At 39.8% G+C, this 20,452-nt stretch overlaps 1 protein-coding gene across 8 annotated transcripts in view; it reads right to left on the bottom strand.

Annotated features, from left to right (window-relative positions):
* LOC123761089 (Aryl hydrocarbon receptor nuclear translocator homolog tgo) overlaps positions 1 to 20,452 on the bottom strand; it is a 304,903-nt gene that overhangs the window by 279,685 nt on the left and 4,766 nt on the right. For 4 of the 8 annotated variants that reach the window (XM_069339441.1, XM_069339444.1, XM_069339440.1 and 1 more), the window contains exons 2-3: positions 14,920 to 14,952; positions 5,923 to 5,962 (exon numbers count right to left, since the gene is read on the bottom strand). In XM_069339441.1, coding sequence (XP_069195542.1) covers positions 5,923 to 5,962; positions 14,920 to 14,952 — 73 coding nt within the window. The remainder of the gene's footprint in view (positions 1 to 5,922; positions 5,963 to 14,919; positions 14,953 to 20,452) is intronic. The other 4 variants (XM_069339443.1, XM_069339446.1, XM_069339445.1 and 1 more) reach the window with 1 other exon arrangement.

Below are 20,452 nucleotides of genomic sequence, written 5' to 3' on the forward strand. Positions count from 1 at the left end.
GTAGCCTCTGTTCACCCAGCAGTGAATGGGTACCTGGTTGTTAAACGATTTGGCGAGGCGTATTCCGGGAAAAAGTAGGATCAAGCACCTGTTTGAAATGCTATGCGTGCTAGTGGCTTGTGGCGTTACAAAAATGTAAATTATATATATATATATATATGCAAACAAGCCTGAATGGTCCCCAGGACTATATGCGAATGAAAAACTCACACCCCAGAAGTGACTCGAACCCATACTCCCAGAAGCATCGCAACTGGTAACTACAGGGCGCCTTAATCCGCTTGACCAACACGGCCGTCAAAAGGAAGTGATAGCCGAGGCTATTTGAGCCACTTCCCCGACGGCAACTCGGATGGTAATCTTGGGCATAGCATTTCACCAAATCACCTCATTCTTTGGGGCACACGTGAGGAACACAAATGCAAACAAGCCTGAATGGTCCCCAGGACTATATGCGAATGAAAACTCACACCCCAGAAGTGACTCGAACCCATACTCACAGAAGCATCGCAACTGGTAACTACAGGGCGCCTTAATCCGCTTGACCATCACGGCCGTCAAAAGGAAGTGATAGCCGAGGCTATTTGAGCCACTTCCCCGACGGTAACTCGGATGGTAATCTTGGGCATAGCATTTCACCAAATCACCTCATTCTTTGGGGCACACGTGAGGAACACAAATGCAAACAAGCCTGAATGGTCCCCAGGACTATATGCGAATGAAAACTCACACCCCAGAAGTGACTCGAACCCATACTCCCAGAAGCATCGCAACTGGTAACTACAGGGCGCCTTAATCCGCTTGACCATCACGGCCGTCAAAAGGAAGTGATAGCCGAGGCTATTTGAGCCACTTCCCCGACGGCAACTCGGATGGTAATCTTGGGCATAGCATTTCACCAAATCACCTCATTCTTTGGGGCACACGTGAGGAACACAAATGCAAACAAGCCTGAATGGTCCCCAGGACTATATGCGAATGAAAACTCACACCCCAGAAGTGACTCGAACCCATACTCCCAGAAGCATCGCAACTGGTAACTACAGGGCGCCTTAATCCGCTTGACCATCACGGCCGTCAAAAGGAAGTGATAGCCGAGGCTATTTGAGCCACTTCCCCGACGGCAACTCGGATGGTAATCTTGGGCATAGCATTTCACCAAATCACCTCATTCTTTGGGGCACACGTGAGGAACACAAATGCAAACAAGCCTGAATGGTCCCCAGGACTATATGCGAATGAAAACTCACACCCCAGAAGTGACTCGAACCCATACTCCCAGAAGCATCGCAACTGGTAACTACAGGGCGCCTTAATCCGCTTGACCATCACGGCCGTCAAAAGGAAGTGATAGCCGAGGCTATTTGAGCCACTTCCCCGACGGCAACTCGGATGGTAATCTTGGGCATAGCATTTCACCAAATCACCTCATTCTTTGGGGCACACGTGAGGAACACAAATGCAAACAAGCCTGAATGGTCCCCAGGACTATATGCGAATGAAAACTCACACCCCAGAAGTGACTCGAACCCATACTCCCAGAAGCATCGCAACTGGTAACTACAGGGCGCCTTAATCCGCTTGACCATCACGGCCGTCAAAAGGAAGTGATAGCCGAGGCTATTTGAGCCACTTCCCCGACGGCAACTCGGATGGTAATCTTGGGCATAGCATTTCACCAAATCACCTCATTCTTTGGGGCACACGTGAGGAACACAAATGCAAACAAGCCTGAATGGTCCCCAGGACTATATGCGAATGAAAACAAAGAATGAGGTGATTTGGTGAAATGCTATGCCCAAGATTACCATCCGAGTTGCCGTCGGGGAAGTGGCTCAAATAGCCTCGGCTATCACTTCCTTTTGACGGCCGTGATGGTCAAGCGGATTAAGGCGCCCTGTAGTTACCAGTTGCGATGCTTCTGGGAGTATGGGTTCGAGTCACTTCTGGGGTGTGAGTTTTCATTCGCATATAGTCCTGGGGACCATTCAGGCTTGTTTGCATTTGTGTTCCTCACGTGTGCCCCAAAGAATGAGGTGATTTGGTGAAATGCTATGCCCAAGATTACCATCCGAGTTGCCGTCGGGGAAGTGGCTCAAATAGCCTCGGCTATCACTTCCTTTTGACGGCCGTGATGGTCAAGCGGATTAAGGCGCCCTGTAGTTACCAGTTGCGATGCTTCTGGGAGTATGGGTTCGAGTCACTTCTGGGGTGTGAGTTTTCATTCGCATATAGTCCTGGGGACCATTCAGGCTTGTTTGCATTTGTGTTCCTCACGTGTGCCCCAAAGAATGAGGTGATTTGGTGAAATGCTATGCCCAAGATTACCATCCGAGTTGCCGTCGGGGAAGTGGCTCAAATAGCCTCGGCTATCACTTCCTTTTGACGGCCGTGATGGTCAAGCGGATTAAGGCGCCCTGTAGTTACCAGTTGCGATGCTTCTGGGAGTATGGGTTCGAGTCACTTCTGGGGTGTGAGTTTTCATTCGCATATAGTCCTGGGGACCATTCAGGCTTGTTTGCATTTGTGTTCCTCACGTGTGCCCCAAAGAATGAGGTGATTTGGTGAAATGCTATGCCCAAGATTACCATCCGAGTTGCCGTCGGGGAAGTGGCTCAAATAGCCTCGGCTATCACTTCCTTTTGACGGCCGTGATGGTCAAGCGGATTAAGGCGCCCTGTAGTTACCAGTTGCGATGCTTCTGGGAGTATGGGTTCGAGTCACTTCTGGGGTGTGAGTTTTCATTCGCATATAGTCCTGGGGACCATTCAGGCTTGTTTGCATTTGTGTTCCTCACGTGTGCCCCAAAGAATGAGGTGATTTGGTGAAATGCTATGCCCAAGATTACCATCCGAGTTGCCGTCGGGGAAGTGGCTCAAATAGCCTCGGCTATCACTTCCTTTTGACGGCCGTGATGGTCAAGCGGATTAAGGCGCCCTGTAGTTACCAGTTGCGATGCTTCTGGGAGTATGGGTTCGAGTCACTTCTGGGGTGTGAGTTTTCATTCGCATATAGTCCTGGGGACCATTCAGGCTTGTTTGCATTTGTGTTCCTCACGTGTGCCCCAAAGAATGAGGTGATTTGGTGAAATGCTATGCCCAAGATTACCATCCGAGTTGCCGTCGGGGAAGTGGCTCAAATAGCCTCGGCTATCACTTCCTTTTGACGGCCGTGATGGTCAAGCGGATTAAGGCGCCCTGTAGTTACCAGTTGCGATGCTTCTGGGAGTATGGGTTCGAGTCACTTCTGGGGTGTGAGTTTTCATTCGCATATAGTCCTGGGGACCATTCAGGCTTGTTTGCATTTGTGTTCCTCACGTGTGCCCCAAAGAATGAGGTGATTTGGTGAAATGCTATGCCCAAGATTACCATCCGAGTTGCCGTCGGGGAAGTGGCTCAAATAGCCTCGGCTATCACTTCCTTTTGACGGCCGTGATGGTCAAGCGGATTAAGGCGCCCTGTAGTTACCAGTTGCGATGCTTCTGGGAGTATGGGTTCGAGTCACTTCTGGGGTGTGAGTTTTCATTCGCATATAGTCCTGGGGACCATTCAGGCTTGTTTGCATTTGTGTTCCTCACGTGTGCCCCAAAGAATGAGGTGATTTGGTGAAATGCTATGCCCAAGATTACCATCCGAGTTGCCGTCGGGGAAGTGGCTCAAATAGCCTCGGCTATCACTTCCTTTTGACGGCCGTGATGGTCAAGCGGATTAAGGCGCCCTGTAGTTACCAGTTGCGATGCTTCTGGGAGTATGGGTTCGAGTCACTTCTGGGGTGTGAGTTTTCATTCGCATATAGTCCTGGGGACCATTCAGGCTTGTTTGCATTTGTGTTCCTCACGTGTGCCCCAAAGAATGAGGTGATTTGGTGAAATGCTATGCCCAAGATTACCATCCGAGTTGCCGTCGGGGAAGTGGCTCAAATAGCCTCGGCTATCACTTCCTTTTGACGGCCGTGATGGTCAAGCGGATTAAGGCGCCCTGTAGTTACCAGTTGCGATGCTTCTGGGAGTATGGGTTCGAGTCACTTCTGGGGTGTGAGTTTTCATTCGCATATAGTCCTGGGGACCATTCAGGCTTGTTTGCATTTGTGTTCCTCACGTGTGCCCCAAAGAATGAGGTGATTTGGTGAAATGCTATGCCCAAGATTACCATCCGAGTTGCCGTCGGGGAAGTGGCTCAAATAGCCTCGGCTATCACTTCCTTTTGACGGCCGTGATGGTCAAGCGGAGTGTTACGACCCTGGGTTCTCCAGTGGAAACCAGAGGTCAAAATTGAGCTATTAAACTTCCTAAGTAGTACAGTTGGCGCATTTCGAATGGAAATTGTTTGTATCTTCCCTGCCAGACGTAAGACTATTATTGTTTCTCAAAGAGCATTTAAAGACTGAGCTGGGGGTTGATTATTAAATAATAACATAGGCACCAACTTTGCTTACTAATACTTTCTAATCATTCATAAAGTAACAATACGTTGCATAGGGGAAGATCTTTAATGTGCTTAGCTGCACGATCAATTAGGCTCCTTCCGGCACCACGACATGAGGGAGGCCAGGTGGTCGCGAGGAGCTCGCTCTTCTCTTGGCTGGTGGCGTGAGGTTAAGACCTACTCTGTGGCTGTATCCCTACTCTCCTTCCTTCTCCTCTTACTTATTTCCCTTACCTGAAGTTCCTGTACCCTTAAGTTAAGTATTATATGGTGTAAGTGTGCCTACTCTGGTAGTAACGATTGGGGAGACCTGGGGATAGTATTTTGCCAGTGTTTGGGTACCCCTAAGTGTTGTGTTTTGTATTAGGGTCCCACGTGGTTTCACTACCCTAAGCTGCATCCAGCTTCAGTGCTTATCCAGTAGTACTTTACCCTAGCTTGTTATTAGTGTAAACCTTGTATCCTGCCTACGTGGACCAAGGCTTTTAACGTAAGATAGTGTGGTAAAGTTATTATTATTATTGTTATTGGTGTGAGTGTATATGGGGGGTTGTTAACGGGTTAATAAATAAGTACATGAATTACAGAGTATCTCTTCTTCCAAGGTGGGAGCGCAGTGATCAACCCTTAGACGAACATATTTGGTCTTGTAGCAAGTTATTACTACTGTGGATAGTTTATTTTGGGGGCCGGGCCTTTTAGCTCTCCCATATTTGATACTCCTGTCTTCTAACTACCTATACCCCTTAATAGTACCAGTACCCCATAGAGCCCCACTCATATCAGTTGTAACACGGATTAAGGCGCCCTGTAGTTACCAGTTGCGATGCTTCTGGGAGTATGGGTTCGAGTCACTTCTGGGGTGTGAGTTTTCATTCGCATATAGTCCTGGGGACCATTCAGGCTTGTTTGCATTTGTGTTCCTCACGTGTGCCCCAAAGAATGAGGTGATTTGGTGAAATGCTATGCCCAAGATTACCATCCGAGTTGCCGTCGGGGAAGTGGCTCAAATAGCCTCGGCTATCACTTCCTTTTGACGGCCGTGATGGTCAAGCGGATTAAGGCGCCCTGTAGTTACCAGTTGCGATGCTTCTGGGAGTATGGGTTCGAGTCACTTCTGGGGTGTGAGTTTTCATTCATATATATATATATATATATATATATATATATATATATATATATATATATATATATATATATATATATATATATATATATATATATATATATATAATATATATATATATATATATATATATATATAATATATATATATAATATATATATATATATATATATATATAATATATAATATATATATATATCTTCTTTTGTGCCTCTAATCCTCTCCAACACTGCCCATAGCATGGGTATTGGGTGCATAATAATTGACTAAACCCTACTACTGTATAAATGTGAAAAAAGTTGCATTTCTTAAAACAGCTGCACAAAGGGAACAGAATAAACCGATACGTGAAAATCGTGATTGAGAACTTACCCCAGGGAGCCAGCACGTCGTTTCCTGGCATCTATGTTGCCTGCAATTACAAAAAATAATAAAAGTCAAGAATACTCTATGGATCGACTGCATTAATTGTTCAGTAAAATTGGCTAAAATCAATGCAGCACAGGAAATGATGTCATGCATATTGAAAATAATAAGCAAATAAGATCAAACATTCACAAAATAAATAAAACGATAAGATGCAATCCACAATGGTGTGGTGGTAACATTGCATTCACTTGCATCATCAGATTCAATAATAATTAGTTTTAAACAATTTCCAATAGCATAAATAAACTGCCCCCCTTTTAATTAGTTTTTAAGATTATGATACCATATGTACAAGCACAGTATGCAACTGGTAGATGTAATACGGACACAGAACTGTAGAGGTATTATTGGTACCGAGGGTCAACGCTTACAAACATCACCTCAATGAAGAGTGGCATAATGCAAACCAGTAAATATCTCGGGCATCAAACTGGTGCTGTACATTAACAAAACACATAATGAAACACAGTTAAAGACCTCATAAATTGGATCACACCAAATTTAAAAATACTGTATATAAATGAGTGACATTTAACTTTTGTGTTAACAAAAACACCATAACAGGCTGTGAAAATCCCAAGCAAAGGCAACGACCACAATACAAACTATTAATTTCTTCACCAACTGAAATGTTGACATGTCCCATATTATTTTATTGCTAGACCAAACCACAAACCAAGCTCCCCAGCAAGCACCATGCATTATTGAAACTTTAAAAGTAAATAAATCAAATAAATCAAATAAATCAATATTTAAAAGTATTGTGAGGGCAATCGTGTGTGAGGGTAAGGTATCTTACGTGCTGCATATCAACTGTTTCCATTTTCAGTACAGTACAGTACATTGACTCTCCTCAAGTACAGGTACTAATATTCAGATAAAAACAAGTCCTATAATCTTATAAAAGTAACACTAGCAAAGGTAAATATGAACATTTCAAATATACGAAGTAAAATGTAAATAAAAGAAACTAATAACTACATAGTCCTCATATGAGGCAGCAATCTCCATACCTGGAGCACACCTAGAGAGGGTTCAGGCACCACTACTTGCAAGAACTTATCTAAACCACCATCACAGAACAATTACCTCAAATAGTAACAATTATTAAGCAATTAGGACTACAGACATCCTTTGCATAAATGCAATAAGATTGCTAATTACCCCAGCTACATTGACAATTATGTTCTGCAGTTGTCTGCACTAAATGTCTCAATCTTCCAGATAACTTAAGAAAACATGAAATTGCCAAACACCCACTTTACTAGACTGGTAACAAGGGCAATTCCACCTTCCTGAAGATGTTAGAAATCCTGAAAATGGTTTCCTTTTATAGATGGTAGAGAAAGTCATACCTGCCTGCTCAGATTTGTCACAGTTACAAACAAAAGGTAACCAACACCCAGGAATGTGAACACACATGAATGGCTAGATGAAAATGTACAAAGTACGGAAATTGAGCAGCAAAACGAATCCACAGAAACTTCAATCAATCACAGTTACCAGTACAGAGCTAAAACTGAGTGTTATAAGGACAGGACCAAGAGTAACAATGATAGCAAATTCAAAACTTGCCACTATTATGCATGAGGTGAGTGTAAATATGGGCAATCAGCATTCCATATTACAAGGACCAAGTAAATAAAACCAAATGAATGCCAATAGAGCCATTATGGAAACAGCCACAACCCTACCCACCAGGAAGATTTTTAGCTCGAGAAAGAGAAGAATGGTAAGAAATGACAAAAGCATTATAACCAAACTCAGCCAAATGGTAAACAGGACACAGACAGAAGGCACAGATATTAACATCATTCCTATCTGCCAACATGTAAGATATCAAAACACACAGAACAAACTAAATTGGCTTTATAACTGGCCTTATCAATGAGGCAAATGTAGTATTTGCAGCATTGATGAACTCGTACAAAGGGCCACTATGACAGTAAAGTATGTATATCAAAATACTGTACATGCTTCCTAGATATGAAATCGAATCCAGTACTGCTTAGAAAGCACTCACAAACTGAGCTTTAAATCATCTTGTTTGATACAGTTCAATCTATGACACCTAAAGGAAAAAGTAGCAAATACCGTTATACCAGAGAGAATGATTACAAATACTGTGCACGTTTCTTAGATCAAAATATAATAGAAAGTTCAGATAACCATAGACAATAGATCAGTATACAGTAGTCGGTTTCAGACCCACAAGGAGAAATTGGCAAAATACATTAAAATAATTTTTTTTATTAATTTTTTTGTATTAAGTGGGAAGTAATAAATCACAACCTCACATAAATAAGCTGAAGCAAAAAAAATTATAGACCAATAGCACTTGCATCATGCAATATAAACATCTTCTGGCCAACATGAAACATTGCTGCACATGAACAGCCCCATTCAAAGCTTGAGAATTTGTTGACATGGAAAACATACAACTTTTTCTGCCCAAATCCAAAATTGTACCTTTTTGTAAAATTATTATTATTATTATTATAAATGCATTCAATAAAACATCTAAATTATTAGGACTACATAAGATCTCTTAAATTACTGTACAGTTTACTCTTTGGAGCACAGGCGAGACACCCATAATATTTTACACTTATAAAATATTAGAGGGGAGAGGACCCAAAACTGCACACTTATGAGATCAGGAGACTTTTCAGTGAGGTAAAATAGCCTCACTGAAAAGTAGAGGTGCAATGATTATGTTTAGAAACAATTCTATAAACATTGGTAACCAGGACTTGTCAACATCTTCCCTCTAAACTTTACAGGCATAACTAGCAGATTTTTTTTATATTTCCAAAAGGAAACTTTCTAAAGATTTCAACGAAGGGACGAAAAATGAAGGGACGACGACGTTTCGGTCTGTCATGGACCATTCTCAAGTCCAGGACTTGAGAATGGTCCAGGACGGACAAAAACATAGTCGTCCCTTCACTTTCTAGTGTGGTCTGGTCAACATATTTCAGCCACATTATTGTGACTCATCACCTGCAGGTATCAAGGTAGTAACTATGACATCCTGGATACCACAAGCCAGACACACATGAAATATACACAAGACTTAGTAAAAGCTTTCAATAAATGTGATCAGCATGTAACAATGCAAAATATGCACAAAATTAATAACTGGCAAAGTAGGAATCTGATGTATCTTTAATTTTGTAACAAAAAAGGACCCAAAAAGTAATGCAGTACTGTACTGTACTGTATGGACTACACTGTAGGCATCAAAATAAGCTTATTCATTACAAGAACAAGCGGGAAATGAGTTATCAGGAGAAAGTGCCAAGCCATTAGACTATATCACACTTGGAAGGGGTCGATAATGATTTGGGATGGGGGGGTGTGGGAGAAATGGTGCCCAACCACTTGGACAGCCAAGGATTGAACGCCGACCTGCCTGAAGCGAGATCGTCGCTCTACCATCCAGCCCAAGTGGTTGGGCTACAAGACCAGGAGGCATATCAGAATGCATAAAATACCCCATTGAAAAGTAGGAGTACAACAGATACTATTAAGGAACAATTCTATAGCGATTAGGGGTCTAACAGTTTTCATCCTCCATCTAAATAAATATAGAATATAACTATCCGACCTCTATCAACATTCACGAAGGATCTTGATAAAATACCGTCAAAGAGTACCTGATTAATTGGGCTATGACTCCTACATCAAACTGCATGCAGCAGTATCCAACAACCAAGTTGACTAATCTGTCAACCAGGAGGCCGGGTCAGAAATCACTCCAGGTGGAAACCGATCCTCGGAACCAACTCATGGTAACCTCAAGGTGGTTTACCACTGATTAAAAGAGAGACTAACAGAATTCAGATTTTTTTCTTTTAATACCAGTTTTAAAGCCAAAAAACTACCTTTTCAGTTAGACAAGGAGTAACAAATAACTAATCATTCTGCCAAAAATTGATCTTTTCTCTGTATGTAACAGACAAATGGAACAACAGTATCTGAATACTATACAGTACTGTATATACTATGTATATATATATATATATATACTGTATATACACACACACACACACACACACTGAGAATGAGAGAATGTGCAACTGAGTTGAGCATTCCACTTCAACTGATATCCTTTGTCCACAAGAATTTTAGCAGTCATTTGGAAAAAGGCAAACATAGTTCCAATTTACAAAAATGGTAGCAGAGAAGACACTAAATTATAAATCAGTATTATTAATAAGCGTGGTAGTCAAAACACTAGAAAAAAAATACTTATAATGAAATGGGTAGAAAACCTGGAACCTAATAACAGACAGACAATATGGTTGTCAAACAGGAAGATCCGGTATAACAAATCTACTTAGTTTTACTGATAGTGCCACAGATATTTTATAGGAAAGGGATGGTTGGGTTAACTGTGTATATATGGACCTAAAACATCTTTTGACAGAGTCCCACACAAGAGGTTGTTTTGGAAACTGGAACATGCTAAAAAGAGTGACAGGGAGACTGCTAACATTGCTGAAAAATTGTCTGTCAGAAAGACGAGTGGTAATCAGAGGCAACATATCTGACTAGAGGAGCATTACTAGTGGAATACCACCGGGTTCAGTTCTTATGTCAGTAATGTTCATCGTCTATATAAACGATCTTCCAGAAGGAATACAGAATTATATGAACATGTTTGCTGATGATGCTAAGCTACTAGTAAAGATAGGAGACGAAGACGATTGACACGCCCCTCAAATTCACCTCGGTGAAATAAATGCTTGAAGCCCCAAGTGGTATATGGATTTCAATGTAAATAAATGCCATGTATGCCATGTTGTGGAATAGGAGAAAATAGATCACACACAACCTACAAATTATGTGGAAAGGTATTAAAGAACTCAAATAGAACAAATAACAAAGAGAACTAGGGGTGGTTCTGGGTAGTAGAATGTCACCAGAGGAACACACAGAGGGCATTGTGCAAGAAGCATATGTTGTGCTGTCCAACCTAAGAAGTGGTTTAATTCCAAGGATGGTGAAATACTAAGAAGCTGTTCATGACTTTTGCGAAACCAAAATGGTATATGCAGCAGTTGTATGGTGCCCATATCTCAAGAAGCACATCAATAAATTGGAAAAAGATGCAAAGGCATGCTACAAAAATGGCTTCCAGAACTGAAAAACAAGTAGTTAAGAAGAGAGGCCAGAGGCATTAAATATGCCAAGGTCAGAAGACACAAGAAAGAGAGGAGATATGATCACCACTTACAAAATAATAACAGGAATCGAACAAATTGACAAAGGGGAATTCCTAAAACCAGCAAATTTAAGGACAAGAGGTCAAAGATTCCAGCTAAGGAAACAAAGAAAATATTAGAAAGTTTTCTTTTGCATACAGAGTGGTAGATGGTTGAAACAAACTAAATGAGAAAGTGGTGGATGCCAAATCCATCAATACTGTAGTTTCAAAGCTTTATATGACAGGTGCAGGGAAGACGGGACACCACGAGCGTAGCTCTCGTCCTGCAACAACACTTAGGTAATTACACATACTGTATGGTATCCCATTTAATACTTCAAGATAAATACCAACATAAAGGAAATATTTATAAAATGTAGGTTTAATGCCCTTGAAGCAGCAATGATGAAGAGCATTGTAAAACTAATTGAAAAAATAAGACGTCAACATACTAAGTACAGTATATTATGCAGTACTATACGTACTTTAAGATTTAAAGGAAAATTAAAACGACAATTTGGAAAAAATATTTTAATGGACCAGTCCAATTATTCACTTAAGTTTTAATACTGTACTGTATATTAAATGTTTTTCAACTCTAAATGAGAATTTCCTTCTTTAACATTATTAGTTTTTAAAATGAAACTTAAAATACAGTACATCCTCAATTCAATCAACCATATGGAACCAACCCCAACTCATTGCAGTGAGGGGGTTTCATTGCATCTGGATTTCATTGCACATGCCTCCAGGATTCTGCTAAATCCTGAAATCATGCTCACACCCTGTGGGCTGATTTCACTTAACAATATTTTAATTTCAACCTATAATATAATAAACTACCAAATGAACACATCTGTAAACAAATTTAACAACATCTAGCTTATTAAACAAATGAACAAATCCACAAGGGCCGTGATGAGGGTTCGAACCTACATACGAGATATCCCAGATGCACCTTAGTCAATTGCGCTACGACATGGCTAAAAGAAGCTAAAGATGTTAAAAGAAGTAAAAAGATTTGTTCATTTGATACATCACGCTATTGTGATTTGTGTGTCTATTGAAGTAAGGGCAAAGAGGTAGAACAGCTTGTTGACAAAGCCCGGATGCATGGGAGAAATTGTGTAAAACCCTGGTTTGTGTCTCGGAGAGGCTGCAGAATCCGTGTGAGGGCAGTAGCATGCCCGGTTGCAATTCTTTTAACCATGTTGTGGTGCAATCGACTAAGGCGCATCTGGGATCATCTCGAACGTAGGTCCGAACCCTCATCACGGACCCTATTGATTTGTTCATTTGATGCATCATGCTATTGTGATTTGTGTGTGTATCTAGCTTATTTCTCACATTCCCAGTCTCAAAGCTCATTTTGAGGCTGGGAATGCTGCAAAGCAAAAGGTAGCGGCGCCATATCCGAGTGAACAAAAACATTGCCAACTCAGAATAAAAACAAACCATAGAATTTGGTTCTAAATATCCTATATATCTTTCCCAGGGCTCCAAATGTTTCTTGAAATGTACATCTACAAAATTCATCAAAACCTTGACTGGAGCCATATTAATAGGGTTACCATTCAAATCCTAATACAGTATTGCTGACGTTCTAGGGGCTGATGTAGCATCTGGTTTTAAATATGTTCAATGGCTTTCCCATGGCCTTTTATTATTTTTTGTAGTGTTGCACCCATCTACAAAAATAATTATGGCCCCATCATTATGATTGGAGCCATATTAAGAGGAAAGGGAAGGGAATTATCAGGGGGAAAGTGCCAAGCTGTTACGGCTATACAGTATAGCACTGGGAAGGGGTAAGGATAAGGATTTGGAATGGGACGGGGAAAAGGAATTGTGCCCAATCACTTGGACGGTCAGGGATTGAACACCGACCTGCATAAAGCAGGACCATCACTCTACCATCCTGCTCAAGTGAGCAACCATATTAATTAAGAGAGTTAACATTCATACTTAATATTTCCCAATGCTCTATGGGCTGATTTCATTAAGCAAAATTATAATTTCGACCTGTCATATGAAGGATAATAACCAAGAGAACCTGTCTGTAAAAGATTTAACCACGTCTATCATATTTCCCAGGCCTCGAAATCTCCTTTTCAAAGGAAAAGGGCCAATATTTTACTGAACAAAAACCTCTGCACCTGGAATAAAAAAAAAAGAACCATAGAATTTGGTTGTAAATATACTCAGTGGCTTTTCTAAAGCCCAACTATTTCTTTTAATGTTGCCTCCATCTATGAACTTGGTTCCAACATCCTTAGCAAATCTACACATTCCCTGCTTCAGCGAACAGTTTTTCGTCGAATCAAGAGAGTTAATCTGCCATGTAAAGTGTATGTTCCAACTGGAGACATCAAACTGAGGTTTGTTGAATTGAGATTTCACTATTATTCTTTTCATATGTTTAATAACATTGGACACCTAACATAAGTATATTACTGAAATACAGGTATAAGTTTCGTTCTAAATTATTTATAAAAACACGCAATTTTGAAGCAATTTAATGTTTTGGTATCAATTAATTTGTAATGCATTCCACATAGTACTATGTGAAAGTCATCAAAATATCACACTAAAATGCTCAAAATGGTACTTTTGATATACTGGGGTAATTTTTATTATACAGTATTTTAAATTTAAATAACATTTACAAAAAAAATTACATAATAGAAATGTATTTTTTTTATAAGCTTGAAATGTTGCTATAAGCTAAGCTTTCTTATGTAGTCTAAATATCACTCCATGTTTTGTTGAGAGGATATTACACATGCAATATTGATCAAATAAAAAATAATAATACTGTATAAAGGTTATAGCTACAATATTGTATTATAAATTAGAAAATTCAACGTGAAGACATTGGCTTGGATATAATTTCTGTTTTGTTTTCATAATAAACAGTGACAAAATTATAATGCTACAACTTTTATCAACCTGTAACAAAGCAAATAGTTTAGTCTCTATCTGTTTCCTCAATTACAATGCATTCTATTAAAAATCCATCAGTGAAAACTTTTTACTGCTGTATTTTTAATCTAAAAGTTAATGCAATGATCTAAAGCTCATTAATGATGCTTATAATACTATTTTATTTTTACAAATACTTATATTCTTACAGATAGGCCTTATTAATGCTTTTGTCCAATAACCAGGCACCTTCCCAATCTGAATACATCACATCCAACATCCCTTCTTTTTTTTTTACCATGGTTGAACTTAATTCTTAATCATTCATGGCCTCATTTATTTCATGGCCTTTTATTTATTTATTATTAATTCATGGCCTCTTAATTCTGTTTTATAACAATATTTTCCACTCAATTTGCAGACATTAAATTAATTTCACCTCCAACTTTGCCCTTTTCATACACTACCAAAAGATTACCCCCCTCCCACACACACACAATTAATGCACCTCAGAACCTTACCTTCTCTTTACCATGCTTATTCTCTCTATTAGCTTGAGCACAAGTGCTTGAGCAATTACGCTTATGCAAATTAAAAAACTCAAAAGTTACTAATACTATACTTTATATCTACCGTAATCATAACCACACAAGACAAGCTTTACACAAGTCACGGTAATTACTGCACGTACGTCAGCGGGCAGGAACAGTCAAGAGTGCAAATCTCAATTGCACCCCACATTTTACACACATGCAAAAATAATTATATTTTTGCATTTACTGCAAGAGAATAAAAAGTACACTCACTTGAATCACTAGAAGTTTCATTCCGGTCAGCCACTAAGTAAACAGAGAACAAAATTCATGTAAAGTTTCCTCATTATATAAATGACTGGAAGAGATACAACTAACAGCTCATAACATTTAAATTCAAAGCAATTCTTTCTAGGGCATACTAATCAATAATCAAGTACCTGTACTACAGAAAATTTAAAAACAATTACAGATAAGCAACCCCTGGCACTCAACACTGTACACATTTTTTTTTTTTTACATAATACTGTGCAGTATTATTCAGTACCAGAAACAACTCTTTGTAAGCTCATGAACTAGAGTGAAACACCCCACATCATAAAGACACAACAAGAGCAATGACTATTCATGAGACTTTCTAAAATGACAAACACAATTGGTAGACTAATGTATCAAGTACTTGACATTAGCAACACCTGAAAAGAAAGTTAAAAATCTGAAAAATTACAAGGGTAATTCTCTTAACTAAGTAACAGTCAATCACCAATTCTGTAGCGAAGATTCTTGTCGCACAAGTTGATGAGAAGAACTTTTTAATACAAAGAATATGTACAAAAATACATAGCTATTAGCTGTGCAGCCTGTCCTCTCAGATGTTCCTAACATCACTAAACTGATGTACTAAATTGCCCAAGCCTAACCAAACCAAGGACCCACAAATAGAAAATGGGATATCACATCAATTTTGCAAGTCACCATGATTTTTAGTACACCAATTTTTGGCTTTAGGGGAGTTATACGTCAAAATGTGATGCCTTATTCGAGAGGATGGGTTGAACTGTGACCGTTTCTTTTATCACACAGTTTGTCTATTTTGGATTACTGTTAAAGTCTGTAGACACATTCCACAAGTTTCTTGAAATTTTAAACACGAGTCAAAACCATGTAATGTCAATGTGATACTGATCCATCAATTATACAAAACAAATTGAATATTTGATTATTAATTAAATGCTGAATATTTCCTCCATGATATCTTAAACCTTTCAAGTTATTAAGCACATGCTATATAGAGTTTCTAAGCTACCATGGTGATCTTGGTATCAATATTGTGACTTTTATTCCTAAAATGACTTCTAATTTGAAAAATTATATACTTATGTTAAGCGAGTAACTTCTATTTGTTTCCACGCAAGCCCAAAGAATCGAAAGGATCCCAGAAACCTAAAAGAGAACCAGCAGCTGTGAAGTGCTTCGAAAAATATTATGTAACTTTTGTTTACTTGTTCTAAACATCATTAAAATATTTAAACTGACACTGCAAAAGTTAAATTATATTTTTCTTAAGTATCACTAATAAAAGCCAGCAAAAATGCCTTTATTGTATATTCAGTATATCTTTGTTCAGGCTAGTGTGCAAGGATATACAGTATAGCAGGCTTTTTTTTTTTAATAATTATACTGTATCAAGAATCTCACCAAATTAACAAGTAGAGTTGTTCAACAATTGCAGTGCTTCATAACATTGTTGGCCTTAGAACAAAGCCCCATCCCCAACAATGCAAGGAGCATGCAAAAATGTAATAGTGTGACTACAGCACACTAAACCACTAAACAAACCATGCCTAGAGATCAAAGAATGCCTGAGACAAACTGAGAAAAAGGGAAGGAAACCCTTTGCCCCCAAATTCCAGTGAAAGGAGTTCCACCAGGCCAAATGAGATTAGGTAACAGTATAGGCTGCAACTGGCAAATCCAGAAAAGCTAGGACAGAAGCAATGAAAACTGACATACAGGATGTAAGCCGAAGAAATGAACAGGTAGAAGGACTACAAAGCTGCTACACAATGCCACCGAAAAGACAGACACCAGTGCAATGCCAAGAAGTCTGCCACCCAACTCTTGACACATGGAAAAGAACAAGGCCAAGAAACTGCATAGAGAGTATGAAAAAATGGCAGAGAACTGCAAACTATGTAGGAAGAATAGGGGTCAAGATAATGCATGGGAAGGAGCCTATAGAATACTGTAATGTGGCCTGCAAACAGCTCCAATTCAGTCAATATGGGAAGCAACAGCTGACTGGGGAAAGAGTTAATGATAATCTCATCACTCCCATGACATGTGAAATGTGCCCTCTGTGAAAGCCACATGACCCAGAAATGGTGCCCATAGACTGAAAGCTGCTAGGACCATGCAGAGAAACAGGCCCGCCCACAGATGGCCAAAAAGTCTGCAGGGCCAGAAAGAGGTAGTCCTTGTCCCTCTCTCAAGCCATCAAAATGAGCAGAAAGAAGAGTGGCTGAAGCCTGAGAAGCAAGAAACAAGGATACCATAAAAGATCACACCAAGAGAGGAAAGAAACAAACACAACCAACTCTCGAAGGAGGCATCAAAATGACGAGGAGGAACAATAAGAGAGAAGATGGAGAGCAAAACCCCATGGAAAATAAATGCACTGAAGTGCCAGCAAGACTGCACAAAACACCCACATCTGAAAGGGAATATACTGCAGGACACCCAATCTACTGGAAGAGCTGTAGAAGAATTCCCAAATGAGTGTCATCATAACTAAGAACAGCCCCAGTACCAAAAGTAGCCAATTGTTGAAGTAGACAAGTTTGGGAAAGATCTGGAAGCTGGGAGAAACTAAAGTGGCAGAACCCAAAAAATGAACCATGGGGTGCTCTATCACAAACCCCAACCAACCAAATCCAGAATTAAGGAGGCAAGGGACCTTGACAGTAGGCATCCTGAAGGTTTAGGAAAATATGCAAAGATTTCTAAAACGCAGTAAACCTTGTCACATCATGAAATTGCTGGCAATATTAACCATACCAACCACAACCGTTGAAGCCAGCAATTTATCTCAGGCTAAGCTCGGCCAAGCGATGGCGGTCCTCAAAGACATCTGATAATTAAATTCAACTGCAAACAGATGTGAGTAGGTCCAAAAGCATGTTCTATTCAGAAAGCTTGAGGTGACAGAGGAAGCCAGTTAAAATAGTCACAAGTGTTCAAGACCAAATGCTTGAAACTTCCTCAGGAAAACACAGTAGGGAGTTTCAGCACCAGCTCCTGAAGACAGGCTGCAAAAGCCTACATTGAAAAACCAGGCCCTGCATAGCAGCTGTATGAAAAGGCTGCCCAGATAAAACGTAAATAAATAAAATCCAGCACCGACAACATAACTCTTCCACTGATAAAACAACCCTGAAATCTAGCAAGCTACATGATGGAGGAACCAAGCAAGGCCATCAAGGTCTTAAACACACAAGCCCAGCCTGAGAAACTGCAAACAACATAGTCAAGTATGAAATCAGACGGAGAACCTACAACAATTCAAACAAAAAGACATACCAGACAACTCCACAGGTAAAAAGTATTCCAGCCATCCAAACTATCATAAAGGTAGGTAGGTAATACTATGCAGCAGTTGTATGGTGCCCATATCTTAAGAAATAAGTCTGGAAAAGGTGCAAAGACATGCAACTAAATGGCTCCCAGAACTGAAAGACAAGAGCTATGAGGCTCTTATGTTAGAGACATTAAATATGCCAAACTAGAATATAGAAGAAAAAGAGGTGATATGATCAATATGTACAAAATAGTAACGGGAATCAACAAAAGTGATAGGGAAGAATTCCTGAAACCTGGAACTCCAAGAACAAGAGGTCATAGATTTAAAATAACTACACAAAGCAGTAAGAAAATGTAAGAAAATTCACTTTCGCAAACAGAGTGGTAAACAAGTGGAAGATATTAAGTGCGAAGGTGGAGGAGGCCAAAACCATCCGTAGTTTCAAAGCATTATATGACACTGCTATGATGGCTATGAAGATGGGACTTCAATCAAATGCACACACACATCAGCTCTTCCCAGGAATCACAACTAGGTGAGTACATCAAATACACAGGGGCCTTGCAGCTGAGTGGACAGCACTCAGGGGTCGTAGTACTAAGAGCTCGGGTTTGATTCCCGGCCAAGGCAGAAACAAGTGGGTAGTTTCTTTCACCCTGATGCCCCTATTCACCTAGCAGTATCTGGGAGTAAACAGCTGCTATGGGCTGCTTCCTGGGCATGTGTGTGTGCATGTGTTAAGACAGAAATACAGTGGAACCTCGAGTGATGAGCGACTCCAGTTACAAGCATTTCGAGTAACGAGCAAGCCACTCTTAGAAAATTTGTCTCGAAAATTTGCTTTCACTGGTTCTTGGACACCTCCGATGACAGTACTGTATTGTTGTTGTTTTGCAAGATGAGTTTTCCACATGACGAGCTCGGTGCCAGAACGGATTAAATTCGTTAATCGAGGCGCCACTGATATACTGTATGTAGTGGACATAATAGAGGAAAGATAGATTGGTTAGAAAGGTGGAGGGTCCAATAGAGGAGCTAATAGCTAGCTCCTGCAGACAGACACAGTAAAGACACACATTGTACAAGAAATCCAATAATTACATTGTCAGCTTACCCATATTTGATTAAGCATTCCTTTTATTCCAGAAACGCAGAAAATATAGGTAGCCTACATAAATTATTTGACATAGCTTTCTAGTACGGTACAACCTAAGTGTATGATTGCCCCGGAGTATGAACTTTTCTGTAAATGGTGACTAAACTGTCGTAAAATTTGCCCTGGTGTACGACGTTTGCTCTGGAGCACGAATCATTTGTTCACACTTGTATGGGTCATGCACATGGATTCTGTGCTGAGCGGGGCAAGCTACGATCAGTTTACCTGTGTATCCCACCTAGTGATAACAAAGCTTGAATTCTCTGTAAAGAATTTCATCGATTTTGTGCTATTTTTTTGTTACTGAACAGAAAAGTTCTTGTTATATATCATTTTCTGTTAATTTTATTTATTTATATAGTATATATAAGAGTTCTTACATTATGTACAGCCACTAGCATGCATAGCATTTCAGGCAAGTCATTAATCACACATCAACAGGAAAAAACCCATAGCAGCTGTCTTTGGGCAAGTCCTTAATCACACATCCCCAGGAAGCAGCCCGTAGCAGCTGTCTAACTCGAACTGCAAAGTTTTGCTGAAAAGACTCGCTCAGATAAAGCTGTAGCAAGCCATTGTGTTAACCTTTTTAATGACAATATGATATCCCCACTACAGACAATTACAGTATTAAAATGTAGGTAAAAAAAAAGTGTCTTTAGACAGATTCTTAGTGAGACAAACAAGCTCTGAGCCACAACCAGGTCCTAGCAGTTTGCCTACAAAATGTAGGAGTGTGTGTACCCCAGAAATGTCGTCACTGCTTGATATAATGGAAGGGGACGTCCCTTCTAAACACTTAACACCTTCCCTCCTCACAGTCTTCCATATGCCAACAAATAGTCCTCAAAAAAGGTAAAGTGCAGCAAAAAATATAAATAGTATTCTATATAAAATGTATTTTACAGTTAATACTGTATTTTTGTGTGTGTGGAATGGATTAATTCAATTTATATTATTTCTTAATGGAAAATTCGATTTGGTATGCGAATACTGTACTGTATTTAGGTTATGATGCATGTCTTGGAACAGAATAAATTTGTACATCAAGGTTCCACTGTATTATTATA

This window comes from Procambarus clarkii, chromosome 41, assembly GCF_040958095.1.
Source record: "Procambarus clarkii isolate CNS0578487 chromosome 41, FALCON_Pclarkii_2.0, whole genome shotgun sequence".
Lineage (NCBI taxonomy): Eukaryota > Metazoa > Arthropoda > Malacostraca > Decapoda > Cambaridae > Procambarus > Procambarus clarkii.